The 26,578-nt window shown below is 42.0% G+C and overlaps 2 protein-coding genes across 5 annotated transcripts in view; one reads left to right on the forward strand and one right to left on the reverse strand.

Annotated features, from left to right (window-relative positions):
• Positions 1 to 4,697, forward strand: part of trpm6 (transient receptor potential cation channel, subfamily M, member 6) — an 18,537-nt gene extending 13,840 nt beyond the window's left edge. For 3 of the 4 annotated variants that reach the window (XM_053420860.1, XM_053420861.1, XM_053420862.1), the window contains 13 exons: positions 56 to 153; positions 311 to 413; positions 690 to 736; positions 852 to 916; positions 1,015 to 1,040; positions 1,147 to 1,197; positions 1,356 to 1,421; positions 1,549 to 1,847; positions 1,960 to 2,042; positions 2,115 to 2,320; positions 2,418 to 2,469; positions 2,603 to 2,715; positions 3,446 to 4,697. In XM_053420860.1, the coding sequence (XP_053276835.1) occupies positions 56 to 153; positions 311 to 413; positions 690 to 736; positions 852 to 916; positions 1,015 to 1,040; positions 1,147 to 1,197; positions 1,356 to 1,421; positions 1,549 to 1,847; positions 1,960 to 2,042; positions 2,115 to 2,320; positions 2,418 to 2,469; positions 2,603 to 2,715; positions 3,446 to 3,540 (1,304 nt within the window). In that variant the 3' untranslated portion in view covers positions 3,541 to 4,697. Of the gene's footprint in view, positions 1 to 55; positions 154 to 310; positions 414 to 689; positions 737 to 851; positions 917 to 1,014; positions 1,041 to 1,146; positions 1,198 to 1,355; positions 1,422 to 1,548; positions 1,848 to 1,959; positions 2,043 to 2,114; positions 2,321 to 2,417; positions 2,470 to 2,602; positions 2,716 to 3,445 lie in introns of those variants that run through there. The other variant, XM_053420863.1, reaches the window with a different exon arrangement.
• rorb (RAR-related orphan receptor B) lies at positions 4,066 to 26,578 on the reverse strand. Its single transcript, XM_053420867.1, has 10 exons — positions 26,312 to 26,578; positions 11,569 to 11,654; positions 11,300 to 11,441; positions 10,647 to 11,078; positions 10,025 to 10,146; positions 9,625 to 9,757; positions 9,395 to 9,502; positions 9,082 to 9,192; positions 8,883 to 8,995; positions 4,066 to 8,690 (listed from the first exon to the last, which is right to left on the reverse strand). The coding sequence occupies exons 1-10, from the start codon at positions 26,316 to 26,318 to the stop codon at positions 8,526 to 8,528; spliced, it is 1,419 nt and encodes a 472-aa protein (XP_053276842.1). The 5' UTR covers positions 26,319 to 26,578; the 3' UTR covers positions 4,066 to 8,525.

Raw genomic sequence — 26,578 nt, forward strand, 5'->3', positions numbered from 1 at the left:
GCATTACAGAGCATCTGAACTTTACATCAACTGACGTTTGTCTGTGTTTCTGTAGAATGGTCCAAGTCCTCTGACTTCACTCAGATATTGGACAGCAGAGGCAAAACCCAGAACAGGAAGACAGTGAAGATACAAGAGAACAGCCCAGATACTGTAATGTGACCCAATTTGAGTTACTGTTGACCTTTTTATTAACTATTGAAATTTGAAGGTTCAGTAAGACTGAAGAATCTGAAAGCCTGCCGACTGTGCTTTATATCCGGTGCCTCCACCTGGTCCTCTCTCTCTCTCTTTTTCTAATGGAAAACAGGTGACTGTGCATCACCACTTGCCAGAGGCCTGCTGGAGAAGGCGACGGTGGATGAGAGGAGAACCTACATGTTGGTCGGCTTCAACCAGCCTCAGTCAGCTCAGTAAGGAACTACAGTTAGACTTAAAACCTAAACTGTACTGTATGAGTAAATAGAGCGTTTAAGCCATTAACAGTGAACATGTCTCATCCCACTGAATGTGTGTGTAAAGTATCGCAGAAATACTTACATGGAGTAGTTTTCTGTCTTACTAAGGCCTTTCTGGATTTATTATGCAACCAACCCAGCATACATAAAGTGGCAAAAACATCTGCCCTATAATATATGCTGTGTATATTTTGTTTTAAATACTTAACCATCGGTGATATTTTGTTCCAGATTTTGAACCCATGGATTTGTTGCAGAAACAAGTGTTTCCCCATCAGGTACATCTATTGTTTACTAAATTTGCAGCCACACTAGAAATATGGAGGAAATAAAAATGTATATCCTAAGCAGAACATGCCATTGAGATTGATCTGTCTGTGCACCGACCCTCAGGATGTGAGGAGCCCCACTCATTCAGCATGGAACAGCTGGGCCAGATCCATGAGCCACATGTCTTCGTAAGTCTGCCTTTCTTTTGTCATGCCATTATATCTGTGAATTTCTAAATACTGTAGAATAATGAGATAAAACTTTCATATTTATGATTCTGTTGCAGTTTACCGAGCGGCATTGCCCCTGAAGGTATTTGGCAACTTTTGAATACATGTATTGATAAATAATATACATTGTTAATTTGTTTATTGTGAGACTAACTGCTGATGTATTTTCATCATTTTGTTTGTTGCAGTCAAAAGTTCATCATTCCAGTCCACTGATAATTTGTTCCCACACTATTCAGGTATAATGGATGAAAATCTTGGTTTAGGCTTTTAACAATATTACTTGAATGTATCTTTGCTTACCTGGAATTACTTGTTTTTCTGATTTCATTAGAATTATACTTTTATTTCTGTACTTGTATTATTGACTCTTAATGACTGTGTTGTTTTTTCACAGCAATGGAAAGAAACAATCTGATGAGACTGGCTCACACCATCCCCTTCACTACTGTTTCCATTTTAGGTAAATTTTGTGTCACATTCGCCTTATTTTTAGTTTAATTATCTTTATTTTACTTTGAAAACATTTCTCTCTTGTTTTTTTTAATATTTCCATGGACTTTTTAAAATCGTTATCACATTGCTTACAGGAGGTGAAGAGGTGAGCGTCTACTCTCTGGAGGAAGTGCCCTCTGATTCTGACCCTGATTCCAGCATGGTCTCCTCTTGGTCCTCCCGAGGACTGTCTGCGTTGCTGCAGCCCCTCTTCAGTGAGGAGGGCTCTCTGGATGGGGGACTCCGGAAGGGCTGCAGGGTTTTGTGTACCTGGGCAGAAAGGGACGTGCTCAGACCTGGTCTGGTATATGTGGTCAAAGCCTTCAGGCCAGAGGTGGTTCGTGCCTGGCAGAAGTATTTCCATGGCAGCACAGCTCTGCAGCTTTGTTTAAGAGTAAGTGCTGCTAAATTCTGTAAAGTACGTTTAGGCAAGGAATAACTATTCAAGATTTTTGAGCTCCCTGTAACTTAAGCATCATATAGCTTTCTCTTTGACATCCCTACAGGACATCCAGCAGCAAAGAGCAGCCCAGAAGATGATGCAAGTGTTCAACCAGGTCAAACCCGATGATATGCACTACTCACCGAGGTTTGTGTGTTTTCCTTGCTTATGAATCTGTGTGTGTCTGTGCAAGTAGTAATTGTCTTTTCTATACTCTAGATTTCTTGATGTATCACTGGTCCTCTGGCATTCGAATGGCCAGTGGCTGACCATTGAGAGAAACATGTCCGGTGACTTCAGGAAGTACAACAATAACACAGGAGAAGAGATCACCCCCTGCTGTTCCCTGGAAGAAATGCTGCTGGCATTCTCACACTGGACGTACGAATACTCAAGCAGAGAGCTGCTGGTGCTTGATATACAAGGTAGATCCTTTGTGGCATGTTGAACACTATATTTACTAACATGTGAGCTGTTGGTTGTGTTTTGGGCTGTTTTTTTATTAATTTATTTTCTTCACAGGAGTAGGAGACGAGCTTACTGATCCCACTGTCATTATGTCAGACAACCAAAGGTACTGTGACCATTTCTTAGAAATGCATCACGATTTATTGATGAGAATTTGTTTCTCAGATTGAAATGATCTCAGATATAGATTGAGGTGAAAATGTTTTCTTTCCTGTGCTGTCTCTCTGACCTTGCTGCAGTGGTAATAGGGGTGAGATGCTTTTTGGACCTGATAACCTTGGAGATGCGGCCATAAAAGCTTTCCTGCAGAAACATTCTTGCAGCATCAGTTGTCACCGACTGGGCCTAAAAGGTTAGAAATTTACACAATCAGTCCGTAGTAAACGCGACTACCAAGTACTTCATATGTGTCTAAATGAGTTTGTGATATGTTGATTGGTGTTAGCATAGGATGTTCTTTTCTCATTTTTTTCCTCTTGTGCTCTTGTGTATATGGATTTATTCTCGTGTCACCTTGGTGTCGTCACTCAGGAGGCCAACGTTGGCTCTGAGATGAATCCCCAACAACTTGAAATGAAGGCAGCGTATACCAACGCCAGCTCATTAAGCCACGAATGTTCATTTATTTCCATAACAACGGTTGTGTTTGAGGCATGGGGGTGGGCCCTGCTTTGTGCGTTGTGCTGCACGGCCTTTGATTACATATTAATCATTTCTTTGTGCTGGCAATGTGCTGCTGAGACATTAGCTTTGATTAGCTATTAATTAACGTCTCTTGGTAGACATGATACCGGCATCTAGAGGATAACTGCTCGGAAAGAAACTGTGCTCAAAAACAAACAAGCCCAGCAAACAAACACACAAGCACAAACATTCAGACACAGTTGTTTTGATATTTCAAAGGTGCGTTGTGTTTCCTCTTCCTCTTCTTGTGTCCTCTCCAAGATTTCTCCAACAAATCAAACCAAATTATTCATGCTCGATGCATGGACTTCCTCCCAGGCCTGTCAGTATTCTCTTTCTTGTGGTAATGACTATGTTATTGGAGCGACATGTCGCTAACTGATGTTTCTGTTGTTCAGATTTAAGGAAGCGTCTGGACAGCTGCGAGAAAAGCAACGAGGCAGAGTCAACGTTGGGGAAAGAAGAACAAGAGGACGATGAAAGCAGTATGTAACCTTTGACCCAGGAAGTAGGGGGGGAAAAAACAGAAACTTTTATCAACACAGATATCAAAACATATATGGTCACGTATGGTCTCAGAAAACACTGCGATGATGTAGTGCATCACATGTTATTCCTTTCCAGTGGAAACAGTGTGATTGAAGAGTGAGATCTCATTAGCAGTCTGTGATTGGACAATAATTTGTTATTTGCACTAAGGATGCTAATATATTCTTCAATACATAAAGTAAATGTAAATGTTGTGTTGTATTCTTATAAAAATTGATGTTTATGCTTTGCAATGAATCGTCTATGGAAATAGAGATTTATTTTATAAGATTTGAGAAAAGGCTAATTTTTTATTTGTTTGTACCTTGCTCTGTAAATAATATAATATAAAGACAGTGAAAGTTATGGGTGTAATTATTATACATGTACCCCTTCCGCACCAGGCTAAAATAGTTCCATGTATGGCACAATTGAAAAATATTATAATTAAAAGAAGTGAATGTGTGACACAGAAAAAGAGGCAGAAATGCACCCATAAAATTCTTTTATTTTTTTCTTCCCACAACAAAATGTCTACAAAAGCGATAAAATATAGAATTTAACAAAAATCACTTCAGACCTTCACATTGTATATACATCTCAAAGGAGGACTCAGCAAAGGGCCCTGCATAGCTCTGAACCTCTTACTGCTAGATCCATCATATGTGGGTGTTCTTTCAGTCTCTGTGAAAATGAAAACTCTACAGCAGAGCTCATGGAGATGTAGTAAAAGTCAGAGTTCAGAGTCAAGCAGAGTCCCCCTCTCAACAAATGAAAAAAGCATAAAATGTAAAAAACGTTTTATCAGTGTAATCAAATACACATTTTCCATGGAGTTCCCCTTTTTTTTGATTGGTTTCTTAAGTAAACTCGCACAGTAAAGCATCTACGCCCCAGTCTGCCAATCCCTTGTCTCCTCACTAGCTATGGCACTTTGAAAACAAAAAGAAAGTCATTTTTTGTGTTTATTGTTTTTGTTTTGTTTCGTTAGTCCTGTGTAAAAGAGGTTCTGTAGCCCAAGCACCTTTCAGGTTCCGGTCACAGATTGCTACATTTTGTTTTATTTGCTCTTGCTGGGATGCAAAGACATTCTAAACAATAAATTAACAGTTTTCAACACTACTCCAATTGCACGCATGTGTAATGCATCAAGAAAGTTTACAAAGCATTGTTAGAGCAAACATCATCTCACTCTCTCTCTGTTTCTTTGTCTCTCACACACACACACACACGCACACATTCACACCGGTTTTCTCAGAAGAGGGAGTAGGTGGTTAGGGTGAAGTGTATTTGACTTAAGTGTAAGAAATGCATTTAAAACCAAGTGTATTAAAAATGTCTTGCGCAATTTGCCTGGGCCGTCACATAAAATGACGTCTCGTTTTACTTTGCGCTCTGATGTCAGTCTGTGTCGATGGAGTGGTAAAGGCGCATGATGTGTTCAGCCCCTCACACTGAACAGGCTACTCCATAACATTCAGAATAGGTTACCCTCCCCACATTGTCCCCTCCCGCTGCAGGTTAAGGGTCTCTGATCCGGTTTAATAAGGCCAGTTCAAAAAAAAAGGGGCTGTTCATTGACTGGTTAAACCAACTCTCACATTCACAGGTTGAGAAATAAAACATTTCAAATCCAACAACACGTTTTTAAATTGTTTGTGCATAAATAAGAGCATTTTATTTAAAAATTCTTTCAGCTAGTGAAAAAAGGTTCCTTTGAACTGTTGTAGAATTTGCCCTGAAACCCATCGCCCACCCTGCCAACATCCCCTCCCACCAAACCCACAATATCATGAGAAGAGAAAACACAAATAAGCCCCAAATGTTTCATTGTACTGAAACGTCATGCAAATAGAACAGAACAACAATAGGCTAATAGTAATAGAAGAATAGTAGTCATAATAAGAACAATAATAATAGTAAATAGTAATAAAATAAAAAATAATCTTACAATGCAAACATGACAGTAGTAAATGCCTCCAGTTCTTATTGCTACAGTATCTTACTTACAGTGTTGCGTTGCCACTCGTTCTTGCCAGCACATCCCTTCTCACAACCCCATCCCACCCCTCTGATTCACAGTCTAACAAGGGAAAATAAACACATCACACACAAGAACTTCATATTCAGAGTTGGAATTCACTGTCCCAGGGGTGTCGTGATGGCGCTTGATTCACAGCTTACTATTGGACGTCCCTCACTGTCCCGAAAGCAGCAAAATAAGCAGTAAACATGAGTGTACCGTGGTGACAAGAGCACACTGACATACAGTGTATTTATATATTTATATAGTTTTTTTTTCTTGTGCTACGCAACAGTGCTTGTCATATAGTCTGGGCTCTTAAGAGATTCGGACAGTGAATTCATGCTCTATACACACATACACACAGACACACACTGATCAAAGCCTTGTCTGGGCAGATTCCATCGCAGGCATACGTCGGCGGCACACAGTATGCCAAGTTTCTTCTAAAAAGTTATTCTTGTATAATTAAATTTGTATTTAATTTGCAAAAATATTAAACCCTCTTTTAATGCAAAGTCAGAAAAAGAGCTGCTCCCTGAGAGATGCTGTGTAGTGCATCGAGCCTTAATGAGCAAGTGATTGTCTTAAAGAGACACTGGCCTCTGATCTGGGGTTTGTGTTAGGGGTTGAGTGAAGGAACCTATGAAGGGATCACTGACACGGCCGGGAACAGATGCATGCGAGCTGATCCCTCGTGTTTAATATTGATGCTCGTTTCCCATGCCGTCAACATCGTTTTGCCCTCCACATGGAGAAGACACTTTTTTAATGAATGCATAACTGGAGTGGCTGTGTCTGTGCCAGTAGAAATTTAGAGCTTTGGCCACTGTGCAATGAACATTTGCAAACATCATACAACTGAACAAAGATCTACACTTGTAGTGCTTTAATAGCTCTAGATGTTTGTTGTTCCACAGAAGAAAAACTAAATTGGGGTTGTTTTGGTAGAAATCTGTAAATGTAACACCAGCAGAATAAATTTGTGCTAATATTGTATAGTTTTTATAAATTTTTGTAAATAGTTTATTTTAAAAGGCAGCTTCTTCACTGTCACAAATGCAATATGATCACATCTAGTGGCGGAATGGAGAACTGCACAAACTTATAAAATGTGAAATGGTTCCTTCACAACAAAGGATAATGATGATGAGATGATCAGATGGATTAATAACCCAGTAAAAACCAGTGTTATTTTACACAGCAGCCAAATGCCAATCAACATAACTTAAATGTAGAAAAAGCGACAAAAACGATTAGTCTGTCTGTTGGTGCTAATAATTATGGAGTTTGCAACAAAAAAAAGCAGAAAGTGATTGTCTATCACAGCTCCTCCTGTATGAATCCTTAATGCAATATTGCAGCTTTAAATGCCACTTAAGATCATTGGAGGCTAATTGGCATTTTTTTCAGTCAGTGCTTTGTATCGTGAACCCCAGATCATATCGTGCCACTCCTGTGGTGGAGTCAAATCCATCCACAGAGATGATTGTTCAACATACTTAATGATGAAGAGTCAAATATAGTGCATTCTAGTTAAAACTGCTACCCTGTTCTAAACCGCTGAGAGGAGGAAGAGGAGGAAAGAAGAGCAGTAAGATCAGAAAGGCAGTGTGAAAGTTATTGCTCTTTAGAAAGAGAAGGGTCCTTCATATATTTACAGCCCGGAGTGACTGACATCCATGGACTGGATTGTGCAAATAGTGTTTTGAGGGATGAGGTCATTAAAGCGCTCATACACACGTTGAATATTGGAAAGTTGTGAGTTAAAATCAAGTTTGTCTTTTATTATATAATTGAAACATTTTTGTTGGAGTTTCTGTCCACTTCTATCTGAAATGTTTTATCAAGGCCCTGATACATAAGAAATAAGGGGCGGGGGGAGGAGACCTTGGTAAGAGTTGTGTGAGGTCCTTGTTTCTGATTGGTTGCTCTGGTTGATTGTTCGAAAGCAGTCCATCTTTTATTGGACATAATTATTGCAGCGAGGAAAAGATGATTGATAGGACGGCAAATCTGCCAGATTCTTTTTTCTTGCAAAATAGAATATTTACGTATATATGTCCACCATGAAAAGTAGTAGCCATTATTTTCTTTTTAAATCCTTCATATGCTCTTTTTACATTTCTATAGGTTCTCGTCAGAAGGATGTAGTACCTTCTTTACATTTGAACAAAATCCAGACAAGGCTTCTGCATATCAACAAACCCAAAATTGGCTCCCAGTTTTTAACCAATATTCTTTTACAGGTCTCAACTTTACAAATTCTGTACACAAGAAACTATCAAATAAAATAAAACACATAGACAAGGTATAGTCAGCCACAGTCGGCTACTGTATATTTAAATTAGGACTAACTTAACAGAACAAGAAGTAATACTGGAATCCGCTCTGCACTAGAATAATATCTACAATAGCTTCTCTAAATCGACCGTTCCCTTCCCCATCCAGCTTCTTCAACTTCACAATGTTGTCATGTGAAAAAAAATCAATAAACAAAAGAGAGTTTTTTTCTAAGTTAAATCAAATTAACTTACCCATTTTTTTTTCTTAAAGATTGACAGCTTAAAATTGTTCCAAGATCTTTTTAAGTCTGTACATTTCAGGTCAGTCAGTTCAGTAGACAGGAGGAAGCCCCGCTCAGGTCTGTGGCTTGGGGCGTGTTTCATTTATATATACATTCTTCAGCCTGTATCGGTGAACAGGATGGGATAAGTGCTGGACATTCCTATTGTTGTTGGCGGTAACTGTAAGTTTCTGGCAGATGACTCCTCACCCCCCGGCCTGACATGGGGTTGGCAAAGCTCAGGAATATACGGCTGACACGATGATGACATAGCAGACACTGCCGTGTCGTCAGATGTGGCTGTGGTCTTATTTTCTTGGTCCGGCGCTGGCTCCGTTTGTTGCATTTGAGCCACAGGCAGTCACTTGGGCATGGCCATGGCAGAGTTGGGGTCGGGATTGAAGAGTTCTTTGTAGAGTGGAGGGAAGAGGACGTTGACTGTTTCCGGGTGGAGCTGCTGGAAGGCCTGGAGCTCCTCGGTGTGGAGAGTGCACAGGGCCGACAACGTTGGGATTCGGCTGATCAGCTGCCAGACACGAGAGAGAGAAAGTCAAGGATCAGGACATTAAGACTGAAAAACTTCAGAAAATTACAAGATTAGAGGTCGAGAGTTGAACTTCTTTTTTCTTTTTTTTTAATTGCTTCACTTCTTCTTGAAGCCAGAGGTTTGGAGATTTAAGTCTGTAAAGATTAATCTCACCAAAGAGGCGTGGCCTACCTTAGCCAGAGCGTCTTCGTCCATGTGGTTCTTCTGCATAATGTGCTGCAGAGCAAAGTAGATCTTCTCCTGGAGCTTCTGGACCTTCCTCGGTTCCATCAGCCATGGCCGATCTAAGTAGAAAAAAGGGTTGGTTATCTTAAGTCCATGCACACTGCGTCTTTTATAATTATTATATCATCAGGAAACATTAACTGACCTGTTGAAATTAGTACAGCTGCTGAGAACAGAGCTATCTCCTCCTCCGTCAGCTGCAGTGAGCACAAGCTCTTGGCAAAGTCAAACACCGCGCTCACCAAGTCGTCACAACCTTGGAGGGAAACACAGGAGAAAGACAAAAGAGATTTGTTAGCATGGTTATATACTGTATGTGCTGATGAGTAAAAATACCCTACAGTGTGGAAGAATTTTCTTAATTGAATTTTTTGTACCCAGTCATTTTTTCTTTCAATGTTGTCTGGCCTTTTCCATCATTTATACCAAGATGTGATGTAAAGGTGGTGATCCCTTACCTAGAGCTTTGAACATCTGCATGCCTCCGTACTTCCCTTCGAACAGCACAGTGTTGTTGAGAGGGTTGAACGCCCTGCACATCCGCACCAAGACCACCTCCAAACAACCTGGAAGAAACAGAGGAGAGAGATGTTTGAACCTCACTGACCAAAAGGAAAGGAAGCACAAAACTTTTTCTTCATGAGAAAGAGATGTGCCTGGCCCGTCATTGTCAGTCCAGTTGTCTAACCTGACTTGAGCAGGAGGATCTGGTCATTCTGGCACAGTTCCATGAACCCTGAGATGCGCTTGGCAAACTCCACCACGTACTGGATTGCATGGGTGATCTGAATGGCACACTGCTGCCACAGCACGTCCTGGGGCTAGAACCAAACAAACAGAGTTTAGAGTTATACATGCTATATATACTCTATCTTTTTAAAGAAATCATGCCTATTTCACACTTTCATTTCTCATTTGTGATTGCTATGACCCCAGTAGCTTGAAAAAATACAGTTGTGTTTAATTTCCATGCTGAAATTAATGAATAAGGAGCCATGAGGTACCTTTTAGCTCTAGTGCAAAGAAGTAACGGTAATTAAAATAAGTATATCAGTAAAAACATAAGACGAGCAGAGATAAAGCCTCACCTTGCTCTGGTACATCTTGACCTCTTCGTAGGAGTGTGTCTGCCAGGCTAGCTGCTGCAGCTCCTCTGCTGTGTACTGACATGTCTCCAAGTGGGACTTGATGATATTCTGAGCGATACGGTCTGGAAGAGAGGATTTATATTCATTTATTCCATTCCAAACACTGTGTCCATTCCTTTATTTAATAATTCATACTTTTTATACAGTAGAATATGGTATGTGTGTGAGTAGGCGAGCATGTTATCTGCACATATTCCAGTAGGTGCTGTGATCTGCGTGTTGAAAATATAGAGGAAGAGATTTTCTGAATTTTTTTCCCCATTCTGCCCATTTAGCAGTTAATTTAACATTCCCTCGGATTTGTGTTAAGTGCTTAATTTGAACCTATTCTTAACATGTGCAACTGCCAGAGCTGTACATACAGTAATATGACACGTTGTCAGATCGCTGTGTAAGCCTGTCTGATCTGCTGTTCTGCACTCAGATTAGCACTCTGACTCACGGCCTCTACCAGGACTACTTTGTGGGTAACTGTTCATTTTCTATCTGGATAATTTATGCAGATTTATAATGATGAACCATGCGACTGTGTCTGTCTCACAAAATAGCATGCAGTCTTTACCCAGCTCTCCCATGCTGACGTTGTTGGGCCCCAACTGACTGTCCTGGTAGCCTCCGTAGCATAGCAGGTTGGGCACTGGCGTCAAGTCGTACACGGGCTCCTGCTTAATGTGCTTCATGCCCGACATGTCCAAACCCGACTGGTCTGGAGACGGCTGGGTGGAATCCATCCCATAGTAGCCTCCTGGGACTCCGCCTCCATTACCATGGCCGCCTTTGGGCAGCTCAATGACGTGACCATTGGCGTAGGTGCCCCCGATCTCATGGTTAAGGGTGGAGAGTCCGTTGGTTAGGCTGGATGAGTAAACACGCGCCAGAGCTTCTGCTTCGCCTGTCTGCTGCTGCCGCTGTTCCTGCAGCCGCGCCTGGTGCTTCTGGACCTCTGCATACAGGCTGTCACGTTGCTTCTTGGACATGCGGCCAAACTTTACCGCTATATGGAGAGAAAATACAACATAGAGACAAGAATTTTAAAAAGCTGCCACAACGTTTCAGCTCCACTAGGTAGCATGAGTCTGTAAGAAACAAAGGATTTAAACCTTTATCTTTGGAGAACACATACTTAAGAAAGCTTTAGTGTAAAAACAGCATATTGAAGTGATATTCAGTGAGAATTGCTTCTGTTTTTATAGATAGAAACACATTGGGCCTCACCATCTCTTGACATTCCTAGGGCGAGACATTTCTGCAGGCGGCAGTGTTGGCAGCGGTTGCGGTTTGTTCTGTCGATGAGGCAGTTCCTCTGGCGGGGACAGGAGTACGCTGCATTGTTCTGCTGACTCCTTCTGAAGAAACCCTGGTTACACCAAGACAAAATGCATGAATTCAGACGTTGCCCTAGAACGCAGAATGTGCCTGAGCATGCACATTTCTGAGTCAAAGCAAAACAAAACAGGCTCTGATGAAACGACGCGTGAACTCACCTTACATCCTTCACATGTAATTACTCCATAGTGGATACCTGATGACTTGTCTCCACAGATTTTGCAGGGTATAACTTCGATCTGGGCTGTAAGGGAAAGAGAGAGAGGACAGGCGTTACAAAGCTAACCTGATTCAGTCAACTCAAAGAGTTTTAGGTCTCAGTCGGAGATCTAATTTCAAGTTAAAGAACAGCATATAACCGGGTCTGTAGGACCCACGACAGGTCAGACAGTGTTTGTATCTGTGTGCAGCTTGACCAGGGCACAGTGACATTTTGTATGTTTTTGTAGATGTTTTTTTAATGACTGTGACATCATGGACTCCATACGTGCACACACACCCGCAGGCAAAAGACATTCACACATTAAGGAAAAGAATAATTATGTGTGTTTGTGTGTGGGTGTTACACTTAAAGGAGAGACCCCTGCAGAAGAAAAAAAAAAAAAAAAAAAGGAGAGACCCCTGCAGGTTAGAAAGGTTACCCATAATGAGAAAAATGGATATATCACTGAAGGACTTCACTTGTTCTTCCACATGTTACACATGCACAGACATACACACACACATATACACACACACACAGACACGCACACACTGAGTTTTAGAGTTTAATCAACTACAAGTTCTAACTGTACTCCCTTTTATTGGTTTTAATTTCTACTCACTGTGTATAGGTAGCTCCATGTACAGATCAACCGAAGGCACAGAATATGAACTACTGAGAGTATTTCAGTGTAACGCACAGAGGAATCTGCAAGCAGTGTCTTTGGAGTGATAATCCATAACATATGGAAAGTGAAAGCCGCAGTTCCTGTTTAGAGATATGAGATGGATGTGGAGGTAGGCAGGTATGTCTGCTGAGATGGCACACTGTCTATAAAGAGATTAGACAGCCCATCTAATCCTAAATTATTACCCGACGAGCATGGTTCCCTCCTCTGCTCAGCACTGGCTTAGCCAAGGCTGAAATAGCCATTCACATGTAATCTCCTTGAAAAGTCCCACTTGTAGGAAATTGTGCAAAATTGATAAACTTTCCCCAGAATGGACAGAGTCAACAAGCAGAGCAACGTACAGCTTTTACAGTTCGACAGTTTATATTTGCAGACGTTGTGCTTAGTTGAGCCTGTTTGTCTGTCTGTCTGTCTATCTCTATCGTTCTAGGTGTGTAGATTTACATGTAAGTATGACGGTGTGTGTATGTCTGTGTAGGAATGACTGTGCAGTATATATAATTGGATCATCCCCAATGCAGCTCAATGGAAACAGTTCTGTCTGTCCAAGTGACTAAGCAGGTGGAGACAGTCACTGCGGTCTACATACACCGTCTATAAACTACAGCAGCAGCTCAGGGAGTTTGACTGTTCCACTCTGAATGAATAAAAACAACAGAGATCCCCAGCTGGTGGGTCAGTGTCAGCTGATTCATGCAAATTAGTTAGAACAGCACAAGTGAAGAGAAGTGGGAATATGGAGTAAGTGAGAGTTCTTTGCTTATTCGGTCATTCACTCACTTGCTCACCTGCCCCCCTAGTGGTCATTAGGAGGCATAAAAATGTCAACATCGTTCACTGTTCTTCACACCTGTGTTGTTGTGGTTGGCCTCTAGTGTCCTTATTGATCTCTTGTCATTTTCTAACTGACATGTCGTACAGTACCTCAAACACAACAATGCATCTGTGTGTCTTGTCCCAGGCTCACGTTGTAGACGGTCGGTGAATGAATGATGTGGACGAAACCACACACGGTTTGACTTTGTGCCTGTGGTAGCATAGCTCATGTTGAGAGTTCTGGTGCGGCTCAAGACGTGACCCAGTTTCCCCAATTCCCGGCCAACCGGCTCCAAACTGGGTCAGAGCAGAGCACTGGTCTGGGACCACGTACAGACTACACATACACAGAGCTGTCAACGAACATGGCCTATAACTCACTATTTATAGACCGTAAAACAGGTCAGTTGAGCCCGGGACATGGGGTGCTATCATCAGGCCTCATAAAAGCAGCAAACAGACGTCGGGACAACAGTCCATCTGCCATACGCCATTACTCGATATCACCTTCATTCTTAGTTCTACACAACTCTCTTATGTTTCGCTTTTGTGAAAGTTTAAACAAACTATAATTCAAACTCTTATTCAGTTTTTGATTATGAAAGTATCTGTGGGTTCTGGCTAACGGAATGTGCTTGGCCCTCAGCGGCTGCTGCTGCCAGGTGGATATACATAGTTATTATCTCTGCCGATTGTTAGAACACCCTCTTTGCATTTTCCTACCTCAGAGGAGTGTGTGTTTCCTGTTTCTTCCCCATGGGATTGTACTCCTCTATGTATCACATAATTATGCCCAAAGGAGCATGTGTGTGTGCGTGTGGGCATTGCATTGTTTCAGTGGTTGTATCTGAGATGGTTTGAGCGAGCATTTCACTTGTAAGAAAGACATTCGAGAAATATAAAGTATGTGTACATGTCTCCGTGCGTTCGAGTGTGGGTGTGTGCATTGTCGAGAGTGTTGTTGTGCTCACTGCCAGCGGGGACTGTCAGGTAGGATATAGGGAGATGGTCATGACAGCATTGCTGTTGCCAGGGTGACCACCCACTCACTGCACTCGTCTGGCTGTCACTGCGATGATGTGCTAAGCTGTCACACTCTGAAAGGAAGTGATGTCATCAGTGTGTGCAGCCAACTCAACTGTTCGTCCTGTCGCCCTCTCAGCAGCGGAGGCTTTGTGAATTGTTTACCAAAGGACTCCCACTTCCACATCCTGTCGACAATAGACGCTTGCCGCCTTGTTACACTGTAGCTGCAGTGGTGGATTATACATGGAGCAGAATAAAGTGTTATCTGTTGGATGTTTAGAAGAGACTGTTCTCCTATTGTTTTCACAGTTAGGATGTACAATAAAGCATTGTAGTTGTTTGATTTCAGGTTTTTACTTTTAGCTTCAAAGTTCTAGTAGAAGAATTCCTGAAATAGAGTAGTGCATCCGAGAATGAAGTTTAATGCAGCTATTCCCCTCTCCTTATTCTGACAGGCTTCTATTTCCCCAAAAAAACCTCGGTGCTAAAAAGTCACTTGTGTGTGTCTGTTTTTTTTGTTTTTTTTATTATTATTTATTTGCTTTTAGCTCTTTTACAGAGATGGGTGGGACTTCTTCCCAACCCGAGTTGATCCAGTCCGAGCTGAGTGAGTGACAGCCGCCTCAGCCAGCTGGCGTGCACACGTTATACTGAGGTTATTATGTAAGAGCGGGACTGCAGCGCTGGCGATTCCTAAGCTAAGAGGAGGATCAGGCCCGCACAATCTAGAGAACTAACTGAAGGTGGCTTTTACAAAGAGCAAGGCAAAGGCAGTCGTTGTATTGTGGGCTACACTACTGCGAGCTTGCACACGTGCATGTGTGTGTGGCTGATTGTGGCCATGAGGGTTGTATTGCGCTGGCACGTGTGTTATGATAATTGATTTTTAATGAAGTGAGGATCTCCTGTGTATTTCCTGGGCTGGCCCTCTCTCTCTAAATAGAGTCCTAATTATCTACATTGCTCTGCAGGAGAAAAAAGCCCAGAGCTGCACATAGTAGATAGAGTAGCGATACTTCATCTGGAGCTCATAAGTAGCTCACACACAGGCTCACACATGACTATGACATTACATGGCTATTTAAAAAGGCAGCTCTCTTATTTTATACTGATAATGTAACAGCAAATCAAGGCCACTAGGTGCTGCTATACATGTGTAGTTTACATATGTATTTATTTCCAGGTCCAGGTAACACACATGCTGTGGGGACCCTAAATCATGTTTGAAGGTTAGTTTAAGGTAAAGGTCATGGTTATGCAAGTTGTAACTATTGTTATGGTTAGAGTAAGATTCCAGGAAATAAACACAAGTTGCTGTAATGTTCCCTGAAGTCATGAAGACACGACTGTGTGTGTGTCTGTGTGTGTTTTTGTGTTTGTGTGTTTCAAAAAGGGCAGACTGGACATGCATGTTTCATTCATTCAGCCTGCGGGGGGTGAGTCTTCAACAGAAACATATCCAAGGCAACATACACACACAGACACACACACACACATGCACAGTGACATGCAGTAACAATAACACTGTTATACACTAGAGATCAGTGCTGTGGAATCAAAGCTTTTGGAACAGTAACTTTTGCCCAAATGTGAAACTGCGAAAATGCAAACACAACTCCTACTGTAGTCCCAGGGGTTGATTTGTTGGGGATGAATGTGGGTGGTATCTCCACTTCATTAAGAATATGCATAGCTTCTTCCCATCTAACTAGATATCTTGTGGGGAAATGAAGGAGATCAGCACTATACCCCCCACCCCTCCTTGTTAAAGCTGAACTCGAACGCAGCTCTTAGATGTCTATATACTGTGAATTATGCTATCACTGTTCGCCATCCGATCCACTTCAGTCTGTTTGACTTTTTCTTTTCCCTCTGAATGCTCCTGCTCGCTGTAAGTGGCTGTGTGACTGGGAAATCATTCCAGTTTCTGTATTTCATGATCTATTTCCATCTCTCAGCGTTTTTCCGTCTTTCGCGTCTCACAGAGCTTAGAGAGGAACAAGCGTTTTCTTCTCCTCTGCCGATGATGAAAAACACTGGGAAAACTTTTGGTGGCATGATCGCTGAGTGGATGAACACACAGCTGGGAATAGCGTATAGCAGAGCTGCTTGGGTTACCTCCCCTGTGTCTCCTGTCATGTTTTCACATCATACTGTCCCATTAAAATCAATGAAACCCTGCCACTGCATATGGTTTCAAACGGGCGATGTGCTGCGTGCTGTCATACTTCTCTCTTGCCTGTCTCTTTTTACTGCTTGAAACAGCTAAAAAAATATATTGGACTATCTGCTCTCCTTAAAATAAAATACATTCTAAAAAGCTAAAGCGTACAGTATTTATCATAAATGCCATTGTTTTGGGAGCCCTGACAGGCTTAGGTTTTAAGATGGTAACGATGTAACTTTGACAATCGCAGATTGAGTCCAGCTAGAAATTCATCATCTCTCTCTTTCCTTTTTTCCTGTTTCTCTGTCTGTTCAACGGTATTCGATGCCTCAAATTTATTCTTAGTAAAATGATGAAGTGTGGAGTATTAAGATTCTTCAGCCATGGCATACAGGCAAAAGGACAATATTAAATCTGTTCTCAAATCTGACCAGGGCTCTGATTTGAACTGTTCGGCACATTTGTGATCGGTACAAAAAAATTGAGGTAAGATATTAATCCATCTGTGCTTTTTTATATTCATTTGCTCTTCATTTTCACAATGTTTAAAGCGTGCAGTTCACTGCAGCCCGCTCAATTGCTCCAATTCATCATTTAAACTGCACCAGTGCTTAAGTGAATAAATTGATTAGCAGGATCAGCAGAAAATGAAATGGCAACTATTTTAAATCAAACCTGCCATTCATTCTTTGATATGAGCCTCTCTCTCTCTGCTACCCTGCTTTTCTCTGCTTCATGTTAGAACCTCCACCAAGGAAGTTATGTTTTCATCTGCATTAACTGGATTATGCAGAAACTACTGGGTCTGTATTACGACGTACATTAGTGGAAGGATGCGGTATGAATCATGGAAGAACTTATCATATTTTAATGCAGATCTGTTCTGGGTTGGATGCAGGATTTTTTTTCTTTACTTTCTTTAACATTGGGAGATAAAGTGTTTTTCAACGTTTTGTGAATTTGGCAAGAATTAATGCAGAGATCTTCATGAAGAAATCTGAGTGGTAATATCGATGAAAAGCTAGAATTTAGTGCAGATATGGATAACGATACGAAAACAAGTATTTTCAGGTAACAAATATGAAAATACAAATATTCCTTTCAAGTATATCGAATGGATATTTGTCTGTGTTTCATTTAAGCAGAAGAAAATCCTATCTACATGTGTCCAATCTCAATCCAACTGTCTTTCATGACACGGAAAATGTGATGGACATTTGCTACTGTTTTCTGAAATTCAACCGAGCGACGGTTTATCAGTAAATTGGGGGGAAATCTTTAGTTGCAGCCTTGAAGAGCAGCAGTGAACTTCTGCCCGTGATGATCCTCCCCGACTCAACACAAAGCATCCTCATTAACGCAAGGTGACACCGTTGTGCACGGGTTCTGTCTGTGCTACAGTCATAATCGTAACGCCATGCAGCGGGCCCGTCTCCCCTCCCCCACCTCCATCCCTCGCTGCTAAGCACGTCTTTGTCCACTGTGTAATATACAGTCACACTGTTGCTGCATGAGCATACATGTGCCTACCCCCAACCTCTGCTTTTCCCATCAGAGTAACGTCATCGACCCCGCTTCCATGCTTTGCCAACACACACACACACACACACACATACGTACAAACAGTCAGAAAAACAGTCGCGCTCGCCCTCCCCCACGGTGTATGTCAGAGGGCATGAGTTTGTCCAGCTTGCCATGCGGCTCCAAAGCACTCTGGGTAATTGCTCAGATAGCAGGTCTGGGATCAGCTGCGGTTTGCTCAGAGAATATTGTGCTCGGGCGCGATTGGATGCCACAGAGAGGGAACAGAAGGGGGCCACTGGCTGTCATCCAGTGCATCGATTCACATGCACACACACACACACACACACACACACACACACACACACACACACACACAGACACGTTGGTTCAGACAGACACAGACACACATTCAGCATGCTTGAATGCATAAATTACAGCAAACTGCTTTTGAAAAAAACAGACTTTACTGTATGATTTTGTGCTTGCCCCCCACCCAACACACACTCACACGGTCTCCCACCCAGTGCAGCATGTGTCCTCAGATGGATAAGAGGAGGAGGCGTGGGAAAAAATCCACAGGGTAAAGCCAACCCCTGCCTCAACAGACACACAGTCTGCCCATCTGCCTCCTCAGATCTGCCTCTCATGGTCACTGTACACACACTCACAGGCGTACGCTCACACTCCAGCCCCCTGGGTGACCTGTAGGAACCACATGGCCTTTGACCTTTCCTTAAGGACTGAGCGAGTGCATCAGAGGGGAAGGAACGAGTCCAAGTGTGAGAGGTCTGCATCTGGTCATTACCGTCCTGAAAGCGGCCATGAGAATGTGCACACACTGAGGCGCACTCGCTGGAGCAAACATGCGCACTCTCACACACACACACACACACACACACACACACACACACACACAGATGAACTCACACAAACACAGTGCTTTAACCTCTTATGTGTTTATTTTCTTCTCCTCACACGCCTTCACTGTCACGTTAGCAGACATGCATGTGTGCACACCGAGTTGTTAAAACACTGAGTGGGTCGTGGTGTTCTGTTTTTTTTCGGGTGAGGGGAACCCCCCCTCCCCCCCAAACACACATACTGACTGAGATCCTGCCATTTCATTCTGTGAGGTGAGGAAATAACGTTTTGTTGGCGTTGGCCATGTCCTCATCCTCCCTTAACCTCTCGCTCCTCCTTCTATGGTGTTTCTCTTGAGCCTAATTGCAGATGACAGTGTGTGTGTGTGTGTGTGTTTGAGGGGGGAAGGGAGAGGACAAGGTGGCTACCCCAGCCAGTATGGAGGGAGAAATGCAAAGAGAGGGACATCCACAGAAACACAGACAGAAAATTGCTTTGGGTTCTTACATAAGGTGTAGACAAATTTCCCCTCAGTTTGGCTCGAGTCACATCCTTTATAAAATCGGCAAACAGGAGCATCAACATTAGTGAGGCTGAATGGACCTTAAAGCAATAATGACGAGAGCGGCACTTAGTGTGAATAACTGACTGAATTGAATAACTGAGAGAAGGATGGAAACTCTGAATGTTGTTCACACAGACTCACTTCCTCTTTAAACCTGATGAAATGTTATATGTATGTAAATGTACGCGTCTATGTCTGGACAATATTGCTACAAAATCTTTATACATTTCCCCCCATCAGTTGATATTGATTATTCAAAATTAAAATGTCAATCAGTTTACTGCGGTCTTAAACTCTATGAACAGATGGAAAATGGCAAATACTCTCAAGACAAACAAATCTGAGGTTGAACATTTAAAACGATTACATGTGTCATACCTCTCATCAGTCTTGTGCGATCATACTATTATATCGATATATACAATTTGTCACTTTGCTATCAAATTAAATTATATCGCGGATAAGTTCAGATGTGAGTAGAAGGGCAAAACAACAAATACTGCACATTTACATATGTTTTGTACTTAAGTTTAGAGAGTTACTTTGCAGATTAACAGATTTCTTTCTAAGCATATGACCATGAATAGGTGCAAGAGATTTAACTACCCAGTGACAGAAGAATTTGGGATTAGCTCCTACAAAAGAACAATAATATAATATACTCTATGCAATATACTGTGTCTCTAAAAAAGACCATTCTGCATTTTAACTACTTTTACTTTTAATATTTTCAGTACATTTTTTTATTATATAATAACTACTTATTACATTCCCGCCAGTTTTTTCAGTACTTTGTTGAATTCCCTTAATTTTCAAAACTAGCCTTTACAGTGATACAACTCATACTTGTAATGCAGTTATTTTACACTGTGGTATTACTGGTAAGTAAGTAAATAGATGTATTTATTCAACACCTCTCAAGCGCAGGACAACACAGTGTTACTGCTACTTAAGTAAAGATTCTTGCTCCACCGGCTGCGTGTTTATGTGTCTCTCTGAGTGAAACACGAGCATATAAATGAATGAGTTTCCATTTGATTCTATGTGTTCTCAAAAGGATTGAACGTACGTGGTCGTTTTAAGTAAGTGTAGAGCGAGTGTATGTATGTGTGTGTGTGTGTGTCCTCTCCCAGGGATGGCCACTAATAGCTCGCCCCAGGCAACAATTTAACTCAGCCTAACAAGGTTCTCCCCAAAGTGGCCCCAGGGGCATCTCTCACAGAGGCAAATTGATCACAAAGACTATCACACAGCTCAGCTCGACCCGGTTGCTCTGCTCTTCACCTGCTCTCTCTCTCTCTCTCTCTCGCTCTCTCTCTCTCTGTCTCTCTCTCTCTCTCTCTCTCTCTCTCTCTCTCCTGTGGCATGATTCAACAGAATGTGTTATGAACATTCAATTTGAGTAGAGAGAACAAAAGCGGCATCAGTTTTCGTTTCATAATTGCATTCTCTTTGTGAATGACAGGAGAACTCTCGTCAACAGACAAGGCTTAGGACGCACAGACGCTCACTGACACACGCACATGCACATGCACATGCATACACACACACACACAAACATACACAGGTTAAAGGAGGTAACTCAAGATTTGGACAAAGTGAGGGAGAGAAAGGGAGAGAGCGATGGGGGAAGAAAGAAAGATAGACCTAATAAGAGTCTCTTCAATGAGATTACAAGCACTAAAACAGACTAATCTTTGTCATTAAGAAAAGATGCCGCAGTAGGCTAAGTCATATTATAGGCTTAATGTTGCTAGTGCGTGCTGTGCACCTGCCAGCACTGAACACCTTCACAGAGTGGAGGCATTTAGCGACATCCTCTAAGATTTCAGATAGCTGATGCACACACATGATATCCATAATAAATCTATCTCGCAACTATGGAGAGGTAAAGTCGTGACATCAACAAAAACATGCTACTTTTATGTCATAATTCCTGTCTCAGAGACATCAGCATTATTAAACAATAAAGAAGCTTTTCATCTATATAAATATGTTTATGTGTGTAGCAGAGGCTTTGAGTCAATCAGCTTTTAGTGTTAGCCAGAGTCCAAATGGGTGGTTTGCAAGCGTGGACTTTGGATACGACTATTACAGGTGCTGACGAAGAGTAAAGTGAGGACAGGGGAGTTTGTGTGTGTGTGCACGTGCGTGTGTCAGTGAGCGTGTGTGTGTGTATGTGTGTATGTATTAGTGAGTATGTGTGTGTGTGTGTGTGTGTCAATGTTTCTGCAACTAAAACTTCAGAGTTTTCCCCACCCTCCACTCTGTTATCCCTCTCACTCTATCTTGCTGAAGCAAACACATACGCACAAACACACACACAAACGCACTATTATATAACTCCTAAGACTCTCCCGTGCTTGCTCTCTTTTCTTATCTCACTCTATCATTCACTTTTATTGTTTATCTCCAGATTTAACTTTATTGGACCATGTATTCCCTTCAGGGACTCTCAGTTCTACAGGACATTGAATAAAACGGGACTGTGCAGGTGAACATGCTGCAGGCTGTCCACAAAACAAGATTGATTATGAGAAAGCAAAATGAATTCCTGCTCTTGATATGAGCAGATTCTTCATGAAAGTATAGCCCTCCACTGGTAGCTCTGGTCTCTCTGTTCATACATTACTTGGTTCCTGCGTTTAACAAGCGCAGTCACCCTCTTCCCCCGGTTTTTACTTCAATGTAAATCGGAGGAAAATGTGAATATTGAATATCATTGTGTCTCCATTGAGATATGCTGCCTTCATGGATGAGTAAAACTGACAAAACCGAAGAAGCTGTCAGAAGACTCCATGACTTCAAGGCAGAATTAGAGTTTAGGAGTGGTTCGAGCTGAAATCCCTCCCGGCTAAGTTAAAGTGGAGACACAAACCGGAGCGTGCCGTGTAGCCCACGCTTTGTGTGTATAAAGATTAAGAAAGGGAAGAGCGAGAGAGAGAGTGGGGGTAAAACTGTTCGCCTCTCCCAGACAGCGGCAGAGGGATAAAACCAACATGGAGTGCGCGTTGAGCACATGCTAAACAAACACAGGCTATGATAGTGGCTCAGTGGGACCACAGCAGATCCATTCAGGCCACACACACTGTGTGGGATATTTTTTGTGGAGGGCAGACACACTAAGTGAGGAGTAGTTGAGTGGGGGTATCCGAAGGCAGGGGCAGCCAGTGGGAATGGAGTCCTGAACATAAGTGTGAGTGTGTGTAAGAGAGAGAGCATGTGTCCGTGTTGCAACAGCACTCAGGTGGTACCTCAGTCAGTCAGTAGGGCTATGTTGAGGGATTAACAATGTGGCCTGCATGGGCTTGGGGTAATCTCTCCTCTCTTCTTACATAACACTGGGCCATTAGTCAGCACAAGCACACAATAAACAACACAATCAACAACGCAGAGCTCTGCAACAGACCACACATGACCTGATAACAGTGCAAACCTCAGATTCACTCAGGCCAGGTGCCCAATATTGTGTGCAGTGAGTAATAACCCTCCATTAGTTTATTTTATTAGCATTATATAAACATGTATTGAAAGGTTTACAATACATTGTAATGCAGTTGAAGGCAGAGATTAGGTAGTATTTGATCATGTATTTTTCCTATTTTTATTTAAAGACATATTTTATATTACTGCAACTGTGTTTATTATCCGTGTATACAACAATGGTGCCCACAGGAGCAATCATAGTTGTTTACAAATACAGTGATAAACACTTAGATCTGCCAACAACTACATTTTAGTGTTATAACCCCTTTATTGACTTTTTTCTGATTAAAGCTAAATAAAGAAACCTAAAGTTAAGTGTTACCAATATCTTATAAACACAATGATCCATTTAAACTTTTTTTTTATAACCTATAATAGGAATAAACTTTACAGCAGCAGAACAAACAAATAAATTAAGTAATACACATAGTGAATTGTGGATTAAAACGATTCTTTAACATCATTCCAGTTTTCGAATTATCTAAACAGACTGCTTCCGTTGGCTTCCACAAAAAATTGATCGCGGGATGCTTTAGAATCGGCCAAATCAATGTTGGACATGATGAGGCCGTCATGCATAGTATTGCAGCTGCGCGTGTGCATATTGTTTTCGGTGCTGTCTGTGTTTGTGTGTGAGCACATCAATGCCTTTTGCGAGCTAATACAAATCATGTTAGAAATGTGAATAAGTATGTCGCTGTGGATTTGAGCCTTTTAGTGGTTCCTGTCCTCTTCTCTTCACACCACTCATCATCACCTTTCTTGTTTATTGCTCTCTCACACTTCCCGAGTTTCTGTCATCCTATCTTTTCCCATGGCGAAGGAGTGTGGGAGAATGTGATTGACACATATCGCTAACAGTGGGATCAGATGGCGCTGTAAACCCCTCCTCCCCTTTAGCTCCCTCCATAGATGAACTCGCTGACCTTGCTGACCCAGGAGCATAGATGCGGTTTAGAGGCTCTTGTGGGTTTTTTTCTGCGATACAAAACACAATCGGACACAGGATGATGGGAACTAATGTAAAGATCATAGAGTGAAAGGAGGAAATTGATATGTAGAATACATGTCAGTTTATGCTGATGAGGTTTTGTGAGTTTATGTAAATATTCACTTGGTTCTAAGTGTGTATAAGAGTGTGTTTGTCTTAACTCCGCTCAGACTTTACTTTTGGTAGGAGGATGTTGATGATGATGATTGGATCTGATGAGCTTTACAAACCCATATTAATTTTACCAAAATATAACTTTTGATTGCAGTAATTAAAACTATAAATTCAAAGTGGACAACAATGACAATTTGTTTTGTATTTGTGAAGCTATTTTTTGTCAATTTTTCAGTTTTTATTATATAGTTCTAAACTTTGCCATCACCAAAAATTTTCAACAATATATGACATCACTGTTACCCATGCTATTTTATTACTCAACTTCTTTGTTGGGTTGAAGAGGAGCACCACTCACACACAGCATCATCATGTTGCCATTGAAAATACAGAAATGATTATCCTGTTTACAGCGTCCTACACAACATTGAGTCACGTTAGAAAAAAAACTCTTCAATGCTCCGTTTTCTGTCAGGAAGAAAAGGCCCTGATGATATTATTTTATATTTCTCTGGCGATTCCTGGCCTGGCGCTGGGATGACATCATCTTCGGTGAGGGCTTCAGGAGTCGTGGCTATTGTTATGTGATAATTACCACGGCTCATGAGGGGCCTCTATTTTTTATAACCTTGTGGTTGTGAGCACATTTCTGTGTAAGGGCAGCTGAGTTTTTACACACACACACACACACACACACAGGTTGAGAGTGGGGGCCGCACGGCCCACACTGATTTAATTCTATCTGACAAAACCCTTTGGGGCGTGCAGAGGGAGAGAGGAAGATGGAGAGAGAGAGTGAGAGAGGGAGAAAGAGAGAGAGAGACATGGAGAAAGAGAGGTGAGAGAGACGCTTCAGGGGCCTCTTCTGCCGACCACGGCAATAAAATGAAAGCAGGAACTTTCGGTATACCCCCCCCCAAAGCCTCCCATGCACGAGAGTGGTCGCGAGGCCCATTAAAATGTGGATAAAATACAAGGTGCATGACAGAGGAGTTTGCCATGGGATGAGAGAGAGAGAGTAAGAGAGATAGAGAGAGAAGGTTGGGGGGGTTTGGCCTTCTCATGTTTTTCTTGCCCAAGGTTTGATGGCCTGAGGTAGGAAAAAGCTTAATTTAACGTTCAAACATAAAAACATTACAGATAGATAGATAGATAGATAGATGAAAACTACATTAAATTTAAGTTCATAATCATGAAGATATACATTTTAACAGGAAAACTATAAATTAAATACAAAACTATACATCTGATTACAATAATGCCTCGGGGCCAATGTAGATAGTAAGTCAAAGTGTGTTTATTATTTTTAAACATATTTAAGCTCCGTTTTTGTCAACAAGGTTTGACTTTTTCCCACGTTATCATGCTGAGCGTTTTCGTATTTCCCTGAAGTTTAGACTTTGTGCATGTGAATGGAAACCCTCCAACACTTCCTGTCTCATTCCTGCTTGACATCGGGACGTGGTTTACTCAGTTTAAGTGATATATGGAAACGTGTCAGTTTAAGACGAGTCGACGCAGTCTTTACATTAGACTTCAAGACCATCCAGTCGAACTCGTGTTGCAACTTTGCGTCAGCGCACGTTTTTGAGAGAATTGAAGTCATAATAAAAAGAAACCTACAGACACTGAGCTATAATAGTAATAACGGGTAAAATAATGAAGTATAATGATTGACTGCTATTAACTGATAAACTGCAAATAGTACTGATTGATATTTAAAAAAATGCTTTTCTGATTTTCAAGGAAATCAAAGGAGAGAAAGCAAAAGTCTTATTGAGAGTTGAACGACATGTATAAACCTGTGTGTGTTTGTGTGTGAGTATGTTTGTGTGTCTGCACATCCCCAGCGGGGTGCGCATGCAGCGCGTTATAGAAATATGGGTTAGTGGAGCGCGTGTTTAGTATCCCTGAAACAGTCAAGAAAGTTTATACCTATAAAGAGACAAAACAAGTTTTTCCCCACTTCACATCATCTGATCTGATCCCTGGTTTCCGCAGGTGGAGAGGACTGGGGCTCAACTGATTAAAAGCTTTAATCAAATATCTTGCGCCACTTTTAATTTTCAGCCAAAGCCTCCGACGGCTTTACGCACGAATTTGCAACGTTTGTTAGGCCTATTTATACACGAACACACACTCAGGCTCAGGACACACACACACACACACATGCACAGAGATCCAGATGAACTTTGTATGCGTTTTAGGAGAGAGCTGGCTGCTGAGGATGGAGAGAAATCCAACCACATACACTTCAAGTTTCTCTGCGGAGGAAAAGGGACAAAACAGATATGCGGCGAAAACTCCCAGAATAAACTTTCAAGGCCAAATCTGGGATAAAGGTTGCCGTGTTATGTGTGTGTGTGAGTGTGTTGTGTGCATGTGTGTGTGTGTTGTGTTAAGCGGGATGAAGCCTGGGGAAAGTGCGGCTCGGCATGGAGCGGTGAGACGGTCTTACCTCTCATAGTGTTGGCCGTGATGGAGCTGGTGCTGAGGCTCGCTCCTCAAAGCAGCACTCATGAAGAAAGAAACATAAATGCTCGGAGATATGTGGGGAGGGAGTTGCGTGGTGGTGGTGGTCGTGGGGGGGGGCTGTCCTCGTGTTTCAAAAATGACAACAACGAACGAAAAGAGTGAAGACGATCAGCGTCGAGGTCCACTAGGCTGCCCTGAGTGGAGGCGTCTCTTGCGCTAAAAGCATCCCAGACCGGGGCGCGGGGAGGCG

Source organism: Pleuronectes platessa, chromosome 4, assembly GCF_947347685.1.
Source record: "Pleuronectes platessa chromosome 4, fPlePla1.1, whole genome shotgun sequence".
Lineage (NCBI taxonomy): Eukaryota > Metazoa > Chordata > Actinopteri > Pleuronectiformes > Pleuronectidae > Pleuronectes > Pleuronectes platessa.

What these genes read in the sequence shown, in the direction of transcription:
- rorb (XM_053420867.1), bottom strand. An exon ending in TTACATGTGAAGGATGTAAG is followed by an intron (nt 11,442 to 11,568) that starts GTGAGTTCACGC and finishes TGGTGTAACCAG; the next exon opens with GGTTTCTTCAGAAGGAGTCA. An exon ending in GATCCTCCTGCTCAAGTCAG is followed by an intron (nt 9,503 to 9,624) that starts GTTAGACAACTG and finishes TGTTTCTTCCAG; the next exon opens with GTTGTTTGGAGGTGGTCTTG.